This window comes from Hemiscyllium ocellatum, chromosome 16 (assembly GCF_020745735.1).
Source record: "Hemiscyllium ocellatum isolate sHemOce1 chromosome 16, sHemOce1.pat.X.cur, whole genome shotgun sequence".
Lineage (NCBI taxonomy): Eukaryota > Metazoa > Chordata > Chondrichthyes > Orectolobiformes > Hemiscylliidae > Hemiscyllium > Hemiscyllium ocellatum.
In genome coordinates this window covers 10610375-10631693 of record NC_083416.1, presented here as the reverse complement: position 1 = coordinate 10631693, position 21319 = coordinate 10610375, and the positions used below count along the sequence as shown (strand labels likewise).

The following is a 21319-nucleotide window of genomic DNA, read 5'->3' as shown; positions in this document are numbered from 1 at the left end:
TTCATTATAACCTCCTTGGACTTATATGTACTCTCTTCGTGGAATTGTTAAGAGCTTTATCAATCTACCCAGCCACTTTGAGCAATTTAAGATGAATATAAAGATAACATGAGAAGATATTTGCATAGCAATTGGTTAAGTTCGGGAATATGTTGCCTAATGTTTCCGTGGAGACAGATTTAACTGTGGCTTTCAAAAGAGAATTGTAAAGTGACTTGAAGAACCATGTGGCTAGGGCCACACAGAAAAGTCAGGGGAGTAGGACTAGCTGAGTTGCTCTTATGGAATGTCAGCATCGGTTTGACAGACTGAATGGCTTTTTTCTGTACTGTAACTATTCCATAATTACAGGTTGTTGTGCTATACTGTGTGGTTTGTTAATGCAAATTTGCATTGACGAGTTGAGGGCACTATTTCTATGGCGTGAGCTTTTAAAGCTTCTCTTGGTTATAACGCGATTCCAGCCCCATGATTTAAATGGTGGTGCTATTACACGATTTTCTTATAACAGGATTGCATGAGAACAGAACTACTGCGTTATAGCAGTCCTAGCCAGTAACTTTATCACTGCCACAATTCTCAGTTTTGAAATGAAGTGTAAAAGTGCATCTTTCCCCTTTGACGCCTCAGTAGAGATATCTAACGTTGGTAGCATTGCTGCGTTACAACTAGTTGAGCAATGTGTCTGTTTGCAATGGGTTATTACTGTTATATTTTTGGTAAAGTGTAATGTTTTTGAACAAATACAGTTCATCAACTTACCCACATTTAATGAAAGATTAGAAATTTTGGTTGGTTTTTGCAAAACCAGGCCCTGACTGTGGAAAACTTGTTTGTTTTGTTTTTTGTTTTGTTTTCTGCAATATCATATTCGTTGAAATTTTGAACAAGTGTTTGCATTTAAATTTTAATGTTCACATTCACATTTTATCATGTTTCTTTCTCTATATTCAGATTGAAGCCAAACCTTACCTGTGAGGATGTCAGTTTCAATTATAATAAAATGGAGTGGACAAGAATATCCAGTAACAAAACTGACAGAAGAGGACACAGTGCTGGACTTGAAGGAAACAATTAAAACTCTAACTGGGGTGCTGCCAGAGCGCCAGAAGTTACTTGGCTTGAAAATCAAAGGTAGTGTTTGCTTATGCATGCAGGGTTAGCTGAATTCAGCTCGGCAAAAATACAATATTGTCTATACTGAGTAAAAGTAGGTTTTGACAAATGCTTCTTGAATCTAAGCTGGATTTGTTCATGATTGAGTTGGGAGTAAATTGAGAGGCACTGTTGCACAGTGAAAGATGGAATGGTGACAGGGATTGCATAATGAAGGTCTGCAATAATAAAATTCACTTAAAGCCAGCAGAGAATAAAACATCTTAATGCAAGATAGTTCGTGTAACATATTCAATTTTCAGAAATATTGTGGAATGTTCATTTTACTTGACTGTCCGATAATCAACTGATCAGATGTACTCTAAAACTGTGGGAAGCTAGGAAAGAGATTGCTGGTCCTCTTGCTGAGATATTTGTATCATCGACAGCCACAGGTGAGATGCTGGTAAACTGGAGGTTGGCTAATGTGATGCCACTATTCAAGAAAGATAGTAAGACAAGGAACTCTCGACCGGTGAGCCTGACGTCTGTGCTGGGCAAGTTGTTGGAGGGAGTCCTGAGGGACAGGATTTACATGTATTTGGAAAGGCAAGGACTGATTATTGTTGGTCAACATGGCTTTGTGCGTGGGAGATTATGTCTTACTAACTTGATTGAAGTTTTTGAAGAAGTAACAAATGAGGGCAGAACGGTAGATTTAATCTGTATGGACACTTGTAAGGCTTTTGACAAGCTTCTGCATGGTAAACTGGTTAGCAAAGTTAGATCATACTGAATAGAGGGATAACTAGCTATTTGGATATAGAACTGGCTTGAAATTAGAAGATAGAGGGTGAAGGTGGAGGGTGCTTTTCAGACTGGAGGCCTGTGAGTAGTGATGTGCCACAAGGATAAGTATTGGGTCTGCTACTTTTTGTTATTTGTCTAAATGATTTGGATGTGAACTTAGTTATGGTTAGTAGGTTTGCAAACTACACAAAAGTAAGAGGTGCAATGGACAGCAAAGAAGATTACCTTGGAGTGCAGGGGTATGTTGTTCCTTGAAAGACAGTTGCAAGTAGACAGGATATTGGAAAAGGCATTTGGTATGCTGGCTTTATTGGTCAGAGTATTGAGTATAGGAGTTGGGAGTCATGTTGCAGCTGTACATGACATTGGTTAGGCCACTTTTCGATACTACATGCAATTCTAGTCTCCTGCTATAGGAAGGATGTTGTGAAGGATTGGAGGGTTTGAGCTGTAGGGAGAGGCTGAATAGGCTGGGGCTACTTTCCCTTGAGCATAGGAGGCTGAGGGGTGAACTTAAAGAGGTTTATAAAATCATGAGAGGCATGGATAGGGTAAATAGACTGGTCTTTTCCTTGAGGTGGGGAGTCCAGAGCTAGTGCATAGGTTTGGGGTGAGAGGGGAAAGATTTTAAAGGGACCTAAGGGGCAACTTTTTCACACAGCGGTGTGTGTTTGGAATGGCTGCCAGACAAAGTGGTGTTTCATGGTCACTCAGGCTTTTTCGTGGACTGAGACTGGCTTTCATTTCCAGACTCTTTTAAATGAATTTAAATTGCACTAACTGCCAGGGTGGGATTTTAACTCATGCCGCAGAGTAATAGCCTGGAACTTTAGATTATTAATCAATGGCATTGTCACTGTCCCAAATTAGCAAAGACAGTATGCTTCCCCATAACAACAGGTCATCACTAACACAGAATCCCTACAGTGTGGAAACAGGCCGTTTGGCCCAACAAGTCCATACGGACTCTCCAAAGAGTAACACATCCAGATCCATTCCCCAAACCTTACTACTCTACATTTACGCCAGGTCATCTAGTTTGACTACACATAATTTATGAATGCTCTCCCAACATTCCAAACTTCTTGCCATCTTTACTTGGTTGCCTTGTTACCATTCTGTCTCAGAAATTTGACAGGTGAACTGTAATGGTTTTTTTTTTAAACCAGTCCCAGTCAAAAAGAATGAGTCCCTTGCGCAACAGCTGGGAACCAGCAACGCCAGCACGTTGGATACGAGGTCTTGTTAGCTTGTGGCTCCATAATTGCCAAGTTGCTTATTATTTAGTCTGTAAGGAAACAACGTCAAACTAAAGTCATTAACATGTCAATAAGCAGTTGACAGCGAATGTTTTTGAGGCCACGTGCAAGCACACTATCCTTAGAAACACAACATTTAAAGGGAGCACCCCCCCCCCCCCAAGAACCTTTCTGAACCAAAGTGGTCATAGAGTCATGAAAGTCAAAAGCTCAGAGAAAAGGTCTTATGGTTCTTCAAGTCTGCTCTGATCAAAAACAAATACCTGACTATATTTATCTAATTATCCAGCATTTGACGATGGCCTTGTATGCCTTTGCATTGCAAGTATACATCTAGATAGTCCTTAATGTTAGGAGGACTTCTGTCACTGCCATCCTTACAGGCATTGAGTTCCAGATTCCCACCACACTCTGGGTGAAAAACCTCCTGATTCTTACTTTAACTCTATGCCCCAACCGTTGATCCCTCCACCAAAGGGTAAAGTTCCTTCCTGTCTACTTTGACTATGCTTGTCATAATTTAATCCATCTCAATCTGTCTCCTCTCCTCCTCAGTTTTGTCTGCTCCAAGGAAAACATTCCCAGTTGGTCCAATCTCTCTCCATAAGTAAAACTCTCCGGCCCAGGCAACATCCTGGTAAATCTTCTCTACCCTCTCCAATGCAATCACATCCTTCCTGCTTCTCTGGAATATTGATTCCAGAATTGTAATCGTGGTCTAAGCAACAGTTTATACAGTTACATCATAATCTCCATGACGGTAAACTCTGTGCCTTGGCTAGTAAAGGCAAGTTTCTATTACGCTGCCTTAAGCACTTTACTTATGTGTCCTATTACCATAAGAGCCTTGGGAATGATGTCCCTTTTATCTTCAATGTTTTGCTGGATCCTACCATTCATCATAAATTCCCTTAGCTTGTTTTTCCTGCTGAAGTGAATTATCTCACTTCTCTGGTTTGCATTCCATCTGACATTGATCTGTGTTGTCCGTCTATGTTCTCTTGTCACTTAAGGCCATCTTCTTCACTATTTACCGCTCCACCATTTTTCTATCATCTGCGAACTTGTGATCAACCTTTCTTCATTCACATCTAAGTCATTGTGGGTTAAAAGCATGTAATAAGTTAATATGTCCCACAGCCCCCTTCTTCCTCTCTTGCAACTCCTAAATAGAGACACATTGGACAAGGGGAGAAAAATTGAATCAAGTTTGGAAGAAATCAGTTTAGTGCTGCAGGGAAGTTGATGGGCCAACTGGCCAATCCTGTACATTGATCTTTAGAAGAAGATAGAGACCCACTGAGGGAAGATCGCCAGAAGAAATGTGGTCGGTGACTGTTTTGAAAACAGTGCTTGATACTTGGTGGTGAGGTCATAGTCCGAAAGGAGATGGGAAGAATCAGCTTCTAGGTTGAAATCTAGGCCATAAGGTATATCTGCTCACAAACCTCAGACAACCCAGTTCTATTTGTGCTAATCATGCTGATTTATCTGATTTGAATTTTATTGGGTTCCCGCCTCAGGAGTTTGCACATTCTCCCTGTGTCTGCGTGGGTTTCCTCCGGGTGCTCTGGTTTCCTTCCACAGTCCAAAGATGTGTGGGTCAGGTGAATTGGCCATGTTAAATTGCCCGTGGTCCTAGATTATGAATAAATGTAGGGGTATGGGTGGGTTGCGCTTCGGCGGGTTGGTGTGGACTGGTTGGGCCGAAGGGCCTGTTTCCACACTGTAAGTAATCTAATATTTGGAAAAAGATTTTCTTTTTTGTGCCCTTGATGGGTAAAATGTGAATCATTACATAAAATCAGTCTGTGACCATAGGTTTCTGTGTACAAGGTTAACAGGCTTCCAGGTTATACATGGTCCTAAGTGACCTGTATAGACCCCTGGTTGCTCCTGAAATAGCAAGGATTTTGTAAATGTTTTTCTCTATTTTCTCTATTTTCACTTCTATTGTATTCTAATGGGATTGAATCTCCTCTGGATCTGATAGTTTTTTACTTTTCATTTTTGGCCAAATGTCCTAAAGGTTGCAGCTCAGAAACTGCAAATCAATCACCTGTCTTCTGTGAACTGTGCATACAATTCTCTGAGCTGTTCTTTTGAAATAATGGAGCCTTTTTCTTTCAGAGACTGGTGCTTAAATAGACAAAGGTCACAGAAGGGTTAGGAGTAGCTTACTTTCCAGCATCCCGATTTGAAAAGATCACGAATGTCAGGAATAGATGAGATTATGGATTAAGCACTGCCTTTTACCTATTTGTTTCACTGATAGATCGCAAGATTCTTCTGCTCAGTAAAAGGGCTGAATGTAGAACAAATTTTTTTCAGTCTTGTTTGGATGGGCTGACTATTAGAATTGCTTCTATTTAGACACTTTAAATGAATTAGTAATCTTACTCAAAGAAACCATAATATAACCAGCGAGGAGACCTGGAATAAGACAACCTTATTATCATAGTGTGGAGCTTGATCCAGTACCTCACCTAACTCAATCAGCATGAACATGAGGACAAAGACAAGAATAAGAGAAATGATTGTAACTGGAGGACACCCAAATTTACATTTTTACGGTGTGCAGATTGCGGGGGAAATGGAACACTGTATTGTGACACAAGTATTGAGCTAAAGTGGACATGAGATGGACCATGGCCTAAGGGAAGGTTTATTAAGGCTGGTTGTGCAGGAACTGTGGAGGCAGATGCAGCCACTCTGTTGCTCACTCGATGACAGGGACAACTTCAACACTAAACCAATAAGAAAGTAATAGCTGGGTGGGGTTGGTCACAACGGATGGGTATGTTTGACATTCAGGAAGAAAGCCTGAGAAATTATCAAGATCAAGAAGAATTGCAGGACAGATAGAGTAGAGAATATTTTATTTATTTAATCGTTAGCTTTGTAATGAATGTAAGCTGATTCTTCTTCTCTCTGTTTACAGGTAAAGCTGCAGAAGATGACGTTAAGCTGGGCGTGCTTAAACTGAAACCAAATACTAAGATTATGATGATGGGCAGTAGGGAAGAGTGCCTGGTAGGAATCAGATGTTCCAAAATCAATTGTCTTTTGAATAAAAAAGCTTTGGTAACTATCATTGTTTGTTGAGAAAGGGCAAGTGTACAAACCTGAATTGTAAAATAAATCTGCCACATTAGGGGCAGCACTGTGGCTCAGTGGTTAGCATTGCTGACTGTCAGCGCCAGGGACCTGGGTTCGATTCCTGTCTTGGGTGACTGTCTGTGTGGAGTTTTCACATTCTCCCCATGTCTGCGTGTGTGTTCTCCGGATGCTCTGGTTTCCTCCCACAGTCCAAAAATGTGCAGGTCAGGTGAATTGGCCATTCTAAATTGTCCCTTAGTGTTAGGTGCATTAGTCAGGGGTAAGTTTAGGGTAGGGGAATGGGTCCGGTTGGGTTACTCTTTGGAGGGTCAGTGTGAACCTGTAAGGCCGACGGGCCTGTTTCCACAATGTAGGTAATCTAATCTAATCTAATATCTGTGGGTTCTAGTAAAGGAAAAGACCAATGAATGCTTTGGCTATATGTGTTTGGAATACATTGGCTTTCCCTGTGAAATGTTAACCTGCCCTTTCCTTCAAACAAGATTGTTCCAGTACTTGACTGCCTTCTTTCCTACCAGAATTTGAAATGTTTAAAACATAGACGTTGTTTTATACAACTTCTTGTGGGCATTGAATGCTGTCTTTTACATTGTTCAGTGAAGAAAGCTGCAAGTCTTTCCAGCAAGGTTTGGAATAGTGCACACTGGGACGGACCATAGCCGAAGGGAAGATTTAGTAAGGTTGAGGAGCGAGATGCAATCACTCTTTTGCCCAGTGAATGACTGACAGCCTCAGCACTAAAGACAATAAGAAAGCATTAGTTTGGAGCTCTTTAGTAGTGAAACTCATTACCTTTTGACAAGTGATAATTAGCAGTAATGTGGTTCATGTTGCTGGGAGTGGACCTAATTTTCTTGTTTTCTGAATTTGGAATGTTAAGTACATGCTCATTGCTAGGTCTTTGCTTCTCATTAGATAGTCTGATTTAACCCAGACTGAAAGCAGATAACCTCAATTCCTGGCTCCCTCCCACACCCACTCCTAATGTCATCTTTCAATGATATTTTGCTGCTAGTTACATCTGGTGTCATCAGTAAACTTGAATGTACAGTTCTCCATTCCTCCATGTTATTTATGTAGATAATGAAAAACTTATCCCTGAGAGCCAGTTGTTGCATCTTACCAATTTGAGGACATATCTGTACTCGCCTCCATATTATGCTTTCATATTGAAGTCCATGTAAGTGATGATAATATTCTTTAATCTACAACAGTAATTACCTCCTCAAAATTCAACTAAACTTGTTAGACACAACTTGGCTTTTACTAATTCATGCTGGCTTTCTCTGATTTTTCAAATCCGTAGTCATTCTGTTTCAAAGAACAGATTCTGGTAACTTTCCCACAGCACGCAATTATTTCCTGGTTTATCTTTCCGACCCATAAATAATTGAGTGATGTCTGCCATATTCCTACTGAGTGTTCAATTTCAGAATCAAGTGCATTTTAGATCATGACTAAAACTTTTGCAATCCCCCTCCCGGCCAACCACTACCAATATCGTAAGGTAGAAACTGCCACATTCTGGAAATTTGTTATTCTTTAGTTTTGTTGTATTTTCCAAATATTTTTAAAGATTAAATTTATTCTAATAAGGTCATCCCCTTGATTTTCTAAAACGTTACCTCGTGTATCTGGGACTTCTTCCTTATTATCTACTCTGAATGCCGATGCAAAGTAATAATTTAACAACTCTGCCATTTCCATATTTTAAAAGTGACGTCGTGTGTCTGATGTTCAGGGTCTCACTTATCTCTGTGCATCCTCTTTTTATATACTTAAAAAATGCTTCAACATTGTCCTTAATATCCCTTTCAAGTTTTTTTTTCCCCCTTTTTTTGCAGGAATTGCAAAAGTATTATATCTCTGAATCAATGGGATCTTGATTATTTCTAGCATAAATAAAGCCCTTTCCTTTAGTTTTATACCGCCTGTCTGGATTCTCAGGTCGATCAGGGTACATTAGTACATGATTTGTACAGAAATATATCAGATACAGTTTCTAACAGCTCCCCTTGCTTGAAGTCTTTTAATTTATGTGAAGTCTGTGGTGATCAAATGCTGCCTCAGTTATTCTGAGCCAGATTTGAAGTATTTTGTAATTTGTCTTTCTCTCAAATGTACTACCAAAATCAATTGTGTTTTGGATACTATTCGGTACATGTCCCCTTACTATTAAATTAGCTAATTACCTAGTGCTACATCTAATTGGGTTTGCTCTTGGTTCAAAGACATAATATTCCAGGAGACCCTGTAGAATGTGATTAGAAATTTTGTTGCCTTTGAAATTCAAACTATTTTGCTTCTCACAGTGAATGAAAATTAAAGTCTCCATTAAAGCTGATCTATGCATTTATTCCTCCAGCTATTTTATCTATCAGGAGACCTGTAGACAGCTCCCACTGAAGTCCAGCCTTATTTCCTATTCTTCATTTTTATCCTGAGTTTCTAGTACTTTTCTCCCTCTTTTTAATGCTGTAATAATAATTTTCTGTCAAGATTACTACTCTTTCATTTCCAATTTCTCCATCTTTCCTCAAGAACTTGTATCATGGCCTATTTTCTACTCATCACAGCTTGTAGCTTCGTCCAGGTCAAAGTGTTAAATTGAACTTGTGCTTCTAATTTCACTTTTTGTGTGTATGGAACTTTTTACTGCCCACTAGCTCTGAACTGTTTTGCTCACCCATTTCAATTTAACCCATTCCTCCACTGTCTCGTGCATCTCTATCTCGTATTTCTATTCAATGGCCCTGAACTGGAGTGTCTCAAGGTAAAGATATTTCCTATGGATTTGACAATTCACAAATAATTCGGCTGTACGCGTTCTCCCACATACTTCAGTCCAGAATTTTCTGTTTTTATTCCTGTCATTACATTTTTGAAACATACTCATTTTAATTGATTAACTCAGCATTCACTCAGGAAGCCTGACACTTGAACAAATTGCCCAACATCTCATGGGAAGAAAACGCAGGAAATGCTTGTGTTGCCATTACCAATTTTTCTTTATTAGTTATTATGAGTTTAATTGTAATTCTAGAACTCTAATACTGATGGGATTGTTTGAGTTCTAGATTATGTTTGGTAAATAGGCTTTATCTTGATTTAACCTTAATAATTAATTAACATGCTCACTTGCTTAATTATTTAAGGATTAAACTTGAAAAAGTTTAAGTTGAACATTTTAGTTTGATTTCGCCTGACCCAGCTGGATCTTGTGACTTTGACCAAGGTGAGTGGTGCTGGTTTTGGAGAGCAGCTTGAGAATAAGATTTCTACTCATTAGAACAGCAAAAGTTAAGGGTGATTTTATAAAGATCTCCCAGATTGGAAAGTGCTATGCTGAAATATTGAGTATCCTGTCTGTTCCACTGCCTGGCTGAATGGATAAGGGGATGTCATTTGGCAGATTCGAGACAGTGCCAGTCTTGATCTGACTATGGAGAGACAGTAATCTCAGATTATTCAGATGCTGGACTTTTTTTTTACTCATTCCCCGTTTTGCAGAGGCTGAGTCCTACTTCTGTCTGGTGCCCTCCCTGAGGACATCTGACTTCAGGACTTTCCGTGTGGGGATCTGTTGTTAAGGACTTGTAGGATGGCACTTTATTGTCAGCTGTTTCCTGTATTAAAATACAATTATTGTTTCCTTTTGTTAATAATTTGCGCAGTCCTTACTGTCAGGAACTTAAATTAGATTTTCTTTGTAATGCATTCCTGTTTGATGACATCTTTGTATTTTTTTTCTTGCGTTTTCTTCCCTAGAGGTGTTGGGCAATTTGCCCAAGTGTCAGGCTTCCTGAGTGAACCTAGGAAGGGAATGCTGAGTTAATTAATTAAAATGAGTGTGTTTCAAAAATGTAATGGTAGGAATAAAAATAGAAAATTGTGGTAATGCTTAGCAGGTCAGGCAGCATATCTGTTCTGAGTTGGTGGGGTTTTTTTAATCAAGTTGAAACTTTATTTCTCTCCAGGGATGTTGCCTGCCCGGCTGGACCATCTTCTGCTTTTCTTTCGGATCTTCAGGATAAATTGCAGTAAATTGCAAATGATTAGCCAGCAGACTTTTTTTATGTAGTACAGTAATTTATAGTTACACATATTTATGGAAATATAGTAAACTGTGCCATAAAAGTCACCATAATTAATCCAGCAGAATTTTTTAAAAATTACAAAAAATAAATAATACATACAAATTCGAGACATAATTTTCATTTTTTCCAGCCATGGCTTCTTGAGTGGCTATGGGATGCTGCCTTACTGCACAGCTGCCAAAGCTGTCCCTGAGGCTACCACAGCAAAGGGGAAGCACGTTGAAGCATATTACACATTGCTCCATTTCTGACGTCTGAGTGCAATCTGCACCTTCAGGCTGGGATTTGATGTTCTGAAAAACAAGGCCAGTTGGGCCACATCAATGAAAGTTACGAACCAGGAACAATCTTGAGTTAGTGGAGTGTAATCCTTAATTGCATTTTGGCAAGCAAAACATGGAATGACAGTACAAAGAAACAGGTTCAGTACTTAAGGAGGACTGGAACAGAGGAACTTGCGAATGTGTCTATAGATCACTGAAAGTGGCAAGACGGATGGAGAGAGCAGTTAATCAGTCGTTTAGTATTTCTGGACTTTTTTAATAGGAGTTATGTTGAAATTAATCAAGACACTTATTAGACCTCGGACTTGTTCAGTTCTGGATGTCGTACAATAGAAAGGATGTGACCTCATTGGAGAGAATGCAGAAGAGATTTTTCAAAATAGTTCCAGGGGATGCAAAATTTAGTGATGAGGATAGCCCGGAGAGGTTGGAACTGTTTTGTTTGGACAGCAGTAGGCTAATAGGAGATCTGATAAAAGTTTCAAAATTATGAGGAAGAATAGAATATATAGGGAAAAACTGTTCCCACTCAAAAAGGGTCAAGGATGAGAGGATCCGTATTTAAAGTAATTTGCAAATATAGCCAGTGTAAAGTGAGAAACACCCTTTTTGTATAACGAGTGGATCAGTTCTGGAATGCACTGCCTGGTAGTGTGGTGGAGACAGGCTTAATTGGTGCATTTGAAGGAGCATTGTTTCTCTGCAAGCAACCGTCCAACATGCAAGGGTTCGGGGAAAAGATAGGCAAGTAGCACTGAGTGATTATGTTTGTCAGAGAGCCAGTGCACACATGATGGACTGAATGACTTCCTTCTGCGATATGATGATTATCAGATTAATATGAGCATTGCAATTAACTCGATCCTCTTCTATCCCCACGCGCAATTGGGTTCACTTTCCAGCTGAGGTGCAGTGTCTGAAAAGCAATTATGAGCAGGAACTTGGAGTTTGTCTCCTGCTCTCTATCCCTGTCTTATTTATTCTGTTGGATTGCAGTTGTTGATGAGAATGCTAATTCATCTAAAACTAGAAATTCTAAAGACCTAAACCCTTGTTAGCCTGTACATGTCCTTGTCTATTTCATCAAGCAGGGCTTTCACCACCTTGGCCAGTAGAGCACTTAACCATATCAAACTATTTCCTATAGAAATTTTAATATATTCTCTTTACAATTGCTGAAGTGGATTTATTACCTGGTACAGATCTTACCAGATTGAGGGGGTAATGCTGTTAAAATCCTGTTCCTCTGTTGTAAAAACACTGAAAAGTTGTTGTACATTAAGATAATACACTAAGAACTGTTACTGCTTCAGTGGTGATTTCCTGCTCAGTTTATTATTCTGAGCACAATGTCCAGTGACAGTGACCCAGGTTTGTATGTACTTCACAAACATTAACCTGTTTTACAGGAGAGTTGCTTCAAAGCTGTTGACTAGACAGGTTGCAGTCTTCCTCTTGGATTTTGTTTCAATTGTTTAAATACTCATTTATTTTCCCACTCAGGAGGAAGTACTGGCACCACCCCCTGACAATGATGATGTCATCAATGATTTTGATATTGAGGAAGACGTTATAGAAGTAGAAAACAGGTATTCCATTTTTGTTCACGTGCATGGGCAGTGGTTCCAACCATCATCTTGAAACATTTAAGATTCTGACAGGGCTTAACAGGGTCCACACTGAGGGGTTGTTTCTGCTGACTGGAGTATTTTAAACATGGGGCATGAGTATAGGATAAGGGATTGCTCGTTTGGAGATCAAGCGAAGTTTTTTTAACAATAATATGCTATAAATCTTTGAAATTTTCTACTCCAGAGAGTTATTGATGCTCTGTCATTGACTAGATTTATGTATACCGCTGAGGATGGGAAGATATAAAGTTTTTGTTTATGCTTGTTGGTTGTTTATTTGTAAACAGTCAGCCTCAAGAACTATTGGACACATTTCAACAAGGTTTGGTGCACAGTATTGCCTAAGGTAGAACTAATTAGTTTTTTTTGGCTAATATGCAGGTTTAGATCTTTGAATTTTTTTTTTGAAGGATGCTTTAACATTGGAACATAAGCCAAAGTAACTTTTTTTTAGAATTTTGTGGGTTGTTATTTTGTTTTAGAACATTGCATGTTGTCTTGACTGCTGTAGTGGAATTAGGCACAGTTGTAAAAATGTGAGCAGAGGTTTCAAAGCAGCTTATGGAATGTTGATCAGCTTGAACTCTCTTCCAGGTCAAAGCTTTATTAAAAAGATACCTTTATTCAGCTATCTAATTATAGACTATGAGTGATGTTAAACTAACAAAGCATGGTGAAGTAATGTGCTGTGTTGAACATCCCCTTCACTTTTTAAGACTGGAATAAACAGATTTTTAGTGTCTAAGTGAACTGAATGATATAGTGAATTTGCATGTGGAAAATGCAAGTCAGACAGCATCTGAGGAGCAGGAAAGGTAACTTTCCCTGCAACTGCGAGAGCTGCAACACCTAACCTTACACCTCACGTCCGAGCAAGGCCCCAAATAATCCTTCCAGAGCCAGTGGACCTGCACTCTATCCAACCTGATCTATTGCATCCGTTGCTCCTGATGTGGTCTCCTCTATATCGGGGAGACCAAATGCAGATAAGAGGATCGGTATGCGGAGCATCTGCACTCTGCACGCATCAGCCAACCCAATCGTCTGGTTGTCATCCATTTTGATTACCCCTCCCACTACCTCGGTAATATCTTCATCCTTGGCCGCCTCCACTATCCGAGTGAGACCAAATGTAAACTTGGAGGAACAGTATCTTATATTTCATCTGGGTGAGCTTACAGCCCAGTGGTCTCAATATTCATTGTAACAGGTTCAAAATCCCTCCATCCACAGCCTTATCCATGCCCAACCCCTTCTCCCTGCTTCTCACCTCTCTGACCTGCTGTGCTTTTCCAGCTTTACATCTTTTGACTGTTGCTTCCAGCATCTGCTGTCCTTACTGTCTCCAAGTGTGGAAAATGCATTTGAAACTAAGATAAACTATGATTGTATTGACTGGCAGAGTAAGCTTAAAGGCCAAATGGACGACTCTCATCTCTTGTCTTTATTTACCTCTGTTTATGTTGACATCCTGGTAGTTTACTAGTTGAATTGTGTGTCGCACTTGCTACCTTAAAGTTTACCTTAAGTCAACTCAAGAAGAAACAGAATATGTGTTACTCTTTGCTTGTCGCTTTCCCAGTTCTCTTGTGATTTCTCTAAGTTTACTTTGCATGGAGGGGCAGTGGTTTCTTTGCACTGTGAGTCTGTGCCTGTTCAGATCTGCATTAAGGATGACCAAACTTGTCCTAACATTCTGCTAAATTTGTATCCAAGCATGATTGGCAGCAAATAACCTGCAGCTCCATCCAGTTCCTTTGATGGGCACGATATAAAACTCTCTTAGTGATGCTGTTTCTGTGGGTGATTATCTAACATGAAAGGCAGGATCTAGGAAGGGAGATGATGATGTGAGAGGATAAAAAATCCTATTCCACTTAGTAAATGTGATATAATTAATGGTGTATATTCCCAATGCAAATTTGGTTGCTGTGATCTACCTGTACATTCATGACCATTATGTCATCACAGTGTATAATAATTGGTGTTTTTATTATGGTCTGGATGGTAATTTTGAACCTGGGTTTATCTTACCTGTGCAGAGATTTTACAAGCTTACATTATTCAGAAGCAAAAGCTTCTCTGACCCATCGTGATATTTCTATATCTGTGGTAGCTTGAACTTCTAAATTGAAGATTTCTCTGTACTGTTAGAGGCAGGCAAGGCCACAGTTACATATCCAGTGGACTTTTTAAGAAATGTATAGAAAATATGATAATTTGTTAAAATTATCAATTCTGATAGACTCCATGGCTTCAATCAGACAATGTCAATTATTTATTATAAACTTATTGGCCATGCCCTATTGATTTTTTGCTAAATTAGCAATTATTATCTCTTTTAATCTAGGGAAGAGAACTTGGCCAAAATTGCACGCAGAGTAAAAGATTATAAAGTTGAAGTGCTAAATCAACCTCGGGAAGGGAAGAAGCTGCTAGTTTTAGATGTGGACTACACGTTGTTTGGTAAGTGCACTTCAAAACCGATCGGTCAAGAAACATGAGCAATTCGGTCTGGTTCTGCAAGATTTCACACTTTATTATCATGGCCATGGAGAAAGCTGTACACATGGCTTAAGGCAAAGACATTTTTATATCATTTTTTGAAAAGAAGTACAACCACGGTTATAGAGCAAATTAAGACAATTCCCAATCAAATTTAATAAAATGACGTTGTTGACAGCCACTTAGCCCAATATTATTTCCTGGGACCCAACTTTGTTTTACACAAGCAAGCTTCTTTATCTTCTTCTCTTTGCACCTGCAATTGCAAGGCCAGTTAGGATGGCTAGTAATGTCTTATCTAGTCTCGTTATTTCTATGTTGTAAAGGAAGTATTGTCTGCTAATCTTTGATTCAGTCCTCAGGAATGCAGCTTTTAGCAGGGTTAAAAGCCATTTTAAGCAAAATTGTCAATTTGCAGCCTAGAAGCCATTTTGTCATGTTACTCGCGTTAAGAAACCATTCTGTTGCGGGTAAGAGCATGTATTAAATGGCTGCTCCTGACAACAACCTGTATTCGTATTTTAGAAATCAGTATTTGCTAGTTTATTCTGTCACAGTTTTTGGGAGTTTGCTGCCTATAAATTACCAGTAGCATTCCCCCTCCTCCCCCCCCCCCCCCCCCCCCCCCCCCCCCAAAACCCGATAACAGTTACAGTACATCAAAATGAAGCTGTCAATTGTGAGGTAGTTGGTGCCCTGACGTTGTGAAAGGTATTATATAGGTACAACTATTTTCTTAAATCTTAGTGCATCACATAGCCTGCTGAATCTGTTTACTCTGATTAAAGATCATAGATCGTGTGCTGAGAGTGGACTTGAGCTAATGAGGCCGTACCTTCATGAGTTCCTCACCTCTGCATATGAAGATTATGACATTGTTATATGGTGTAAGTATTGAGGCAATTGATCATTTAGTTTTCAAATGGATATGCTCTACAGAAGCAGCAGAAGAAAGAAATGAATGGTAGATAGCATATTGTCTGCTAAAATATACAGTACTTGATCACATTTCACCAAAACTTTGACTTCACTGCACACCTGAGAAGTAGTCAGATAACATGCCAGTACCATTTGACAGTTCCACCCTTTCACTTTAAGGGAGATGAAGAAATTGATCACTTTTCAGTATTATGTAATCCTAAATTTTTAGCTGTGTATTTTCGCTTTCTCCTTTCTGAACAATTTACTTAATTTTTTTTAAGGCATCGTAACATAACTATCAAACTAATTATTACCTTTGGCATTTAAAAGTAGTTCACTTCTTTAAATAAAGGCTGATTTCATTGGTAATTTAAAGCAATTTTTTGTAATTTAGATCTAGACAGCTCTAGGAGACTTTGCTACTTCTGAACCTGAGGTAAATGGCATTAACACTGCTATCCTGAGAAAATGGAAGCAGGCTTTTCTTTTGATCCATTGACTTCTCCATGGCAATAGTGATCCCACATTGAGGTTACGATAGTGCAGAACCCCATGACAAATCTCATGAATTTCTATACCACCACATGTAGTGTGATTTGCTTGTTTAAGTTCCCAAAAATAGTTTGATATGATGAGAAAGTTGCTTTCTGAGCAAAGATATCACTTGTTGCAGCAAATCACTCACCTGTGTTATCGTACAAGGTTTCATAGTAAATTTCATAAATTGTTATGCCAGTGACAGAGTAGATGTTATTATTCAGTCTCATTCTGTTCAAGATTGTTATAAAACGTAAAGGCTCATGTAATTTCTCTAAATTTTATCCACAGCTGCTACCAGCATGAAGTGGATTGAAGTGAAAATGAAAGTAAGTTATGGCTCAGCATGATTTTTGTTCCACTTCGCACCATGCCTAAAGACAATGCTTTTTTGCTGTTTTCTCTGTATCCAGTGAAAGTATAAAGCACTCCTTGTGCCGATATAGTACAAGCTAGTGTCAATGGTAGGTGTCTTCGTTGCGCTGAAAGCGCTGCTTCTATCTCAGTGCTGGTGTGTTGGCATGCTTTTCTCTTTCTCAGTTTCATGCAATTTTTTCAAGAAAACCTGGGGTATCTCATCGTTTCAAGCACTCACACCTGAGACAGGTGGCATTGCAAATGATAGCCCATTATAGAAACTTTCAAAAGTTGATTGGGAGAGGCTATTCGCAGGTCAAGGGACACATAACAGGTTGGGGGGGGGCTTTTAAAAATGAGATGCGAGTTTAGAGACAGTATGTTCCTGTTAGTGTGAAGACCAGGCTAATAGGTATAGGGAATGCTGGATGACTAGAGAAATTAAGGCTCTGGTCAAGAAAAAGAAAGGAGGCCTGTGACCAGTGGTGTGCTACAAGGATTGGCGCTGGGTCCACTGCTTTCCATCATTTATGTAAATTATTTGGATGTGTTTAGAGGAGGTATGGTTAGTAAGTTTGCAAATGACACCAAAATAGTTTGTGTAGTGGACAACAACGAAGATTGTCTTAGAGTATAATGGGATCTTAATCAAATGGGCCAATGTGCCAACGAATGGCAAATGGAGTTTAATTTAAATAAATGTGAGGGGTAGAGTTTTGGTAAGGCAAACCAGGGCAGGACTTATACAGTTAATGGTAGGGCCCTGGAGCATGTTGACAAACAAGGAGATCCAGGGCTTGGATGTATTGTTCCTTGAAAGTAGAGTTGCAGTTAGATAGTGTAGTGAAGAAGACTTTTGGCACCCTTACCTTTATTGGCCAATGCATTGAATACGTCATATTGCAGTTATATGGACATTGGTGAGGCCCCTTTAGAATATTGTGTGCAGTTCTGTTCTCCACTCTCTAGGAAGGATGTTATTAAACTTGAAAGGGTGCAGAAAATACTTACAAAGGTGTTGCCAGGAATGGAGGGCTTGAGCTATAGGGAGAGGCTGAATAGGCTGGGACATCTTCCCTGGAACATTGGCAACAGAGGGGTGGCATTCTAGAGATTTATAGAATGATGAGGGGTGTAGATAGGGTGAAATAGCCAAGGTCTCTTTCCCTAGGGTAGGGTAATCCAAAAGAAGAGGACATAAGTAAGAGGAGACGGCAAAGATTTACAAAGGACCTGAGGGGTAACATTTTTCGTACAGAGGTGCTGTATGGAATGAGCTGCCAGAGGAATTGGTGGGGGTGGGGACAATTATAGTTTTTAAAAAGCATCCAGATGGGTATATAAATGGGAAGGGTTTTGAGCGAGATGAACCTAATACTGGCAAATTAAACTAGGGTCAGATTGGAAAGTGTTGTCAACGCTGATGAATTGGGTCAAAGGGTTTATTTCCGTGCTGTTTGACTGTACGCTGTGATGTTGATTCAGCCACTGTCATGGAATCCCTGTAGAAGTGTTTGGTGCTAAAAATGCAGATAGGTCCCTTAAGAGTCAACCAGAAGGTATCTTCTAATCCGTCTGTTCAGAATGTGATTGCACACCTCTGGAACAGGTCAAACATGAACCTGGCCTCCTGGCTGAAAGAGAGGGACACTACCACTACATCACAAGAGTCCTCTGGTAACCTGACACTGACATATCATAACTCAACTGAAGATGCTGATTTATGGAAAAAAAAACTGGTTTTTCCCCAGAGGGGACTGGCTTTTGGATAAGGAAAGGCTCCAGAAGGGAAATTTGGGATGGAGTCCTTTTGCTAACTGGAAAGTTTTCTGCAAAATTAATCTTCGAGTCTTTTGCTATCTAATTTAGCATGCGGGTATTGTTACTTTAAACAAAAGATGTTTAATTTTATACTCCAGGATAAAATTCGGCAGCAGTGCAACAACTGAATATCTGCACACAGTTTGTGACTTGCACTTTCAATACCATTTTTTCACAATTACAGTAACATAGTATTGTTCTCATACTTGCTGGAACCTTCTTTAGTTTTTGGTTAGGGTGGATTGTTCATACAAGGATAAAGTGAGGACTGCAGATGCTGGAGATCAGAGTCAAAAAGTATGTTGCTGGAAAAGTATAGCCAGTCGGTCAGACAGACAGTATCCGACGAGCAGGAGAGTCGGCATCAGGTTAAAGTGCCATGCTGGAAACGACAACTGTCCTGCTCCTCAGATATTGCCTGACTATCTGTGCTTTTCCAGTGTCACACTTCTGACTCTAGATTATTCACACAGGCTAGTGATGCAGAAAGGCACAGTTACAGCACACTTTGGGCAGGCTTTGTAATCGCCCCTTTTTCAAAAGGCTCTGGCAGCTGCATTCCAAAAAACATGCAAGGAGCCACACAATTGCTTGCAGCAATGTTGTTCCCACTCAATGTAATATATACTGTTTAAAAGTGGGGCGGGGGTGTGCTGTGGGGTCGTGTCTACATCTTGTGCTGGGTACTGGTTGTCACCATGTCAGATAATGGAACACACTGCTTTAGCCTCTTGTAATAACAGCTCATAATCCTACAAGTGCTTTGTATAAACTTGCTATTTTTCTGCTACTTCATTAATCTAAAATTTCAGCTTGTTTTAGCACGTTTCACTGAGGAAAATTGATCTACAAGCATTATTAGTACACATTTAAATTAGGATGACATGGAATAACTTGTGAGCTTGAAGGTATTTTTCTTTTAATTTTTGTTGCTAGAATGATGTGCTGTCTTGAGCTGAAACACTTCTTTATCTTTAAATGGACTGTCATAGGCAATAGCAACACAATAGAACTTTGCTGAGAGTCAATGGGCACCTATTTTCCTCACATTTTCAGAAGAAAAGTTTACCCAATTAAAATCGGAAAGTCAGGTGCTGTCATAAAGGTTATAAACAGATTTAGACCATAAGGTATAGGAGTGGAAGTAAGGCCATTCGACCCATCGAGTCCACTCCGCCATTCAATCATGGCTAATGGGCATTTCAACTCCACTTACCCGCATTCTCCCTGTAGCACTTAATTCTTTGTGACATCAAGAATTTATCAATCTTTGCCTTGAAGACATTTAGTGTCTCGGCCTCCACTGCACTCTGTGGCAATGAATTCCACAGGCCCACTACTCTCTGGCTGAAGAAATGTCTCTTCATGTCTGTTTTGAATTGACCCCCTCTAATTCTAAGGCTGTGTCCACGGGTCCTAGTCTCCTCGCCTAACGGAAACAATTACCTAGCGTCAACCCTTTCCAAGCCATGTATTATCTTGTATGTTTCTATTAGATCTCCCCTTAATCTTCTAAACTCTAATGAATACAATTCCAGGATCCTCAGCCTTCCTCATATGTTAGACCTACCATTCCAGGGATCATCCATGTGAATCTCCGCTGGACACGGTCCAGTGCCAGTATGTCCTTCCTGAGGTGTGGGGACCAAAACTGGACACAGTACTCCAAATGGGGCCTAACCAGAGCTTTATAAAGTCTCAGTAACACAACAGTGCTTTTATATTCTGACCCTCTTGAGATAAATGACAACATTGTATTCGCTTTCTTAATTACGGACTCAACCTGCATGTTTACCTTTAGAGAATCCTCGACTAGCACTCCCAGATCCCTTTGTACTTTGGCTTTATGAATTTTCTCACCGTTTAGAAAGTAGTCCATGCTTGTATTCTTTTTTCCAAAGTGCAAAACCTCGACTTGCTCACGTTGAATTCCATCAGCCATTTCCTGGACCACTCTCCCAAACTGTCTAGATCCTTCTGCAGCCTCCTCACTTCCTCAGTACTACCTGCCTGTCCACCTAACTTTGTATCATCAGTAAACTTCGCTAGAATGCGCCCAGTCCCTTCATCCAGATCATTAATATATAACGTGAACAGCTGCGGCCCCAACAGTGAACCCTGCAGGATACCGCTTGTCACCGGCTGCCATTCCGAAAAAGAACCTCTTATCCCAACTCTCTGCCTTCTGTCAGACAGCCAATCCTCAATCCAATAAAATGAAAGAGAAAAAACAAATCAGGTTAGGTTTTGAAAAAACCATGGAGGAAACAAAATTCCCTGGAAGATTGAATTGAATTAGCTTTATTGTTGCATATACTCAGAGTACAGTAAAAAGTTTACAGTCGCTACATTACAGGTACAAAGGTGCCTCAGTACAGATTCTTAAGATCAAATTCTTAGGAACAAAAAAACATTAGAAAAGTAAAGAAATAAATAGTCTGAGGTTATTTGATAATTGCGTTAGAGTAGGAGAACACGGAATCAGCCTGAAATTTAATAGCTGGTGGTGAGGGAAAACATTATCACTCTACTGAAATCATTGTTATTTCCACTGTTGGCAATGATTGTTTCTTAGATTCTCAGAAGTTCTGAAGATCAATTGCTATTTGCCTCTTTTTACTCATAATTAAACTCCCTTTGTTTATAATTCATTGGGAGGAAGTATCATTTAATATCCCTGTTGATGAATCTTTAATATTTGGTTATTGCAAGACTATTTGTGCCTGCCAGTTTGTTACTGGTAAGACACTGCTATAATCTGAAAATTTATATTACTGATCTAAGTATTAAGCATCTCCTGATGCTGAGTCCAACTGTTGTGTACCATGTTACCTTGTCTGAAAAGTTGATAGGAAGAAGCAAGTTCTTGAAACCAGAAAGAC

The 21319-nt window shown here is 39.6% G+C and overlaps 1 protein-coding gene across 4 annotated transcripts in view; it reads left to right on the top strand.

Annotated features, from left to right (window-relative positions):
• Positions 1–21319, top strand: part of ublcp1 (ubiquitin-like domain containing CTD phosphatase 1) — a 45085-nt gene that overhangs the window by 7798 nt on the left and 15968 nt on the right. For 3 of the 4 annotated variants that reach the window (XM_060836708.1, XM_060836707.1, XM_060836709.1), the window contains exons 2-7: positions 955–1134; positions 6106–6248; positions 12169–12254; positions 14647–14762; positions 15590–15688; positions 16551–16588. In XM_060836708.1, coding sequence (XP_060692691.1) covers positions 981–1134; positions 6106–6248; positions 12169–12254; positions 14647–14762; positions 15590–15688; positions 16551–16588 — 636 coding nt within the window. In that variant the 5' untranslated portion in view covers positions 955–980. The remainder of the gene's footprint in view (positions 1–954; positions 1135–6105; positions 6249–12168; positions 12255–14646; positions 14763–15589; positions 15689–16550; positions 16589–21319) is intronic. The other variant, XM_060836710.1, reaches the window with a different exon arrangement.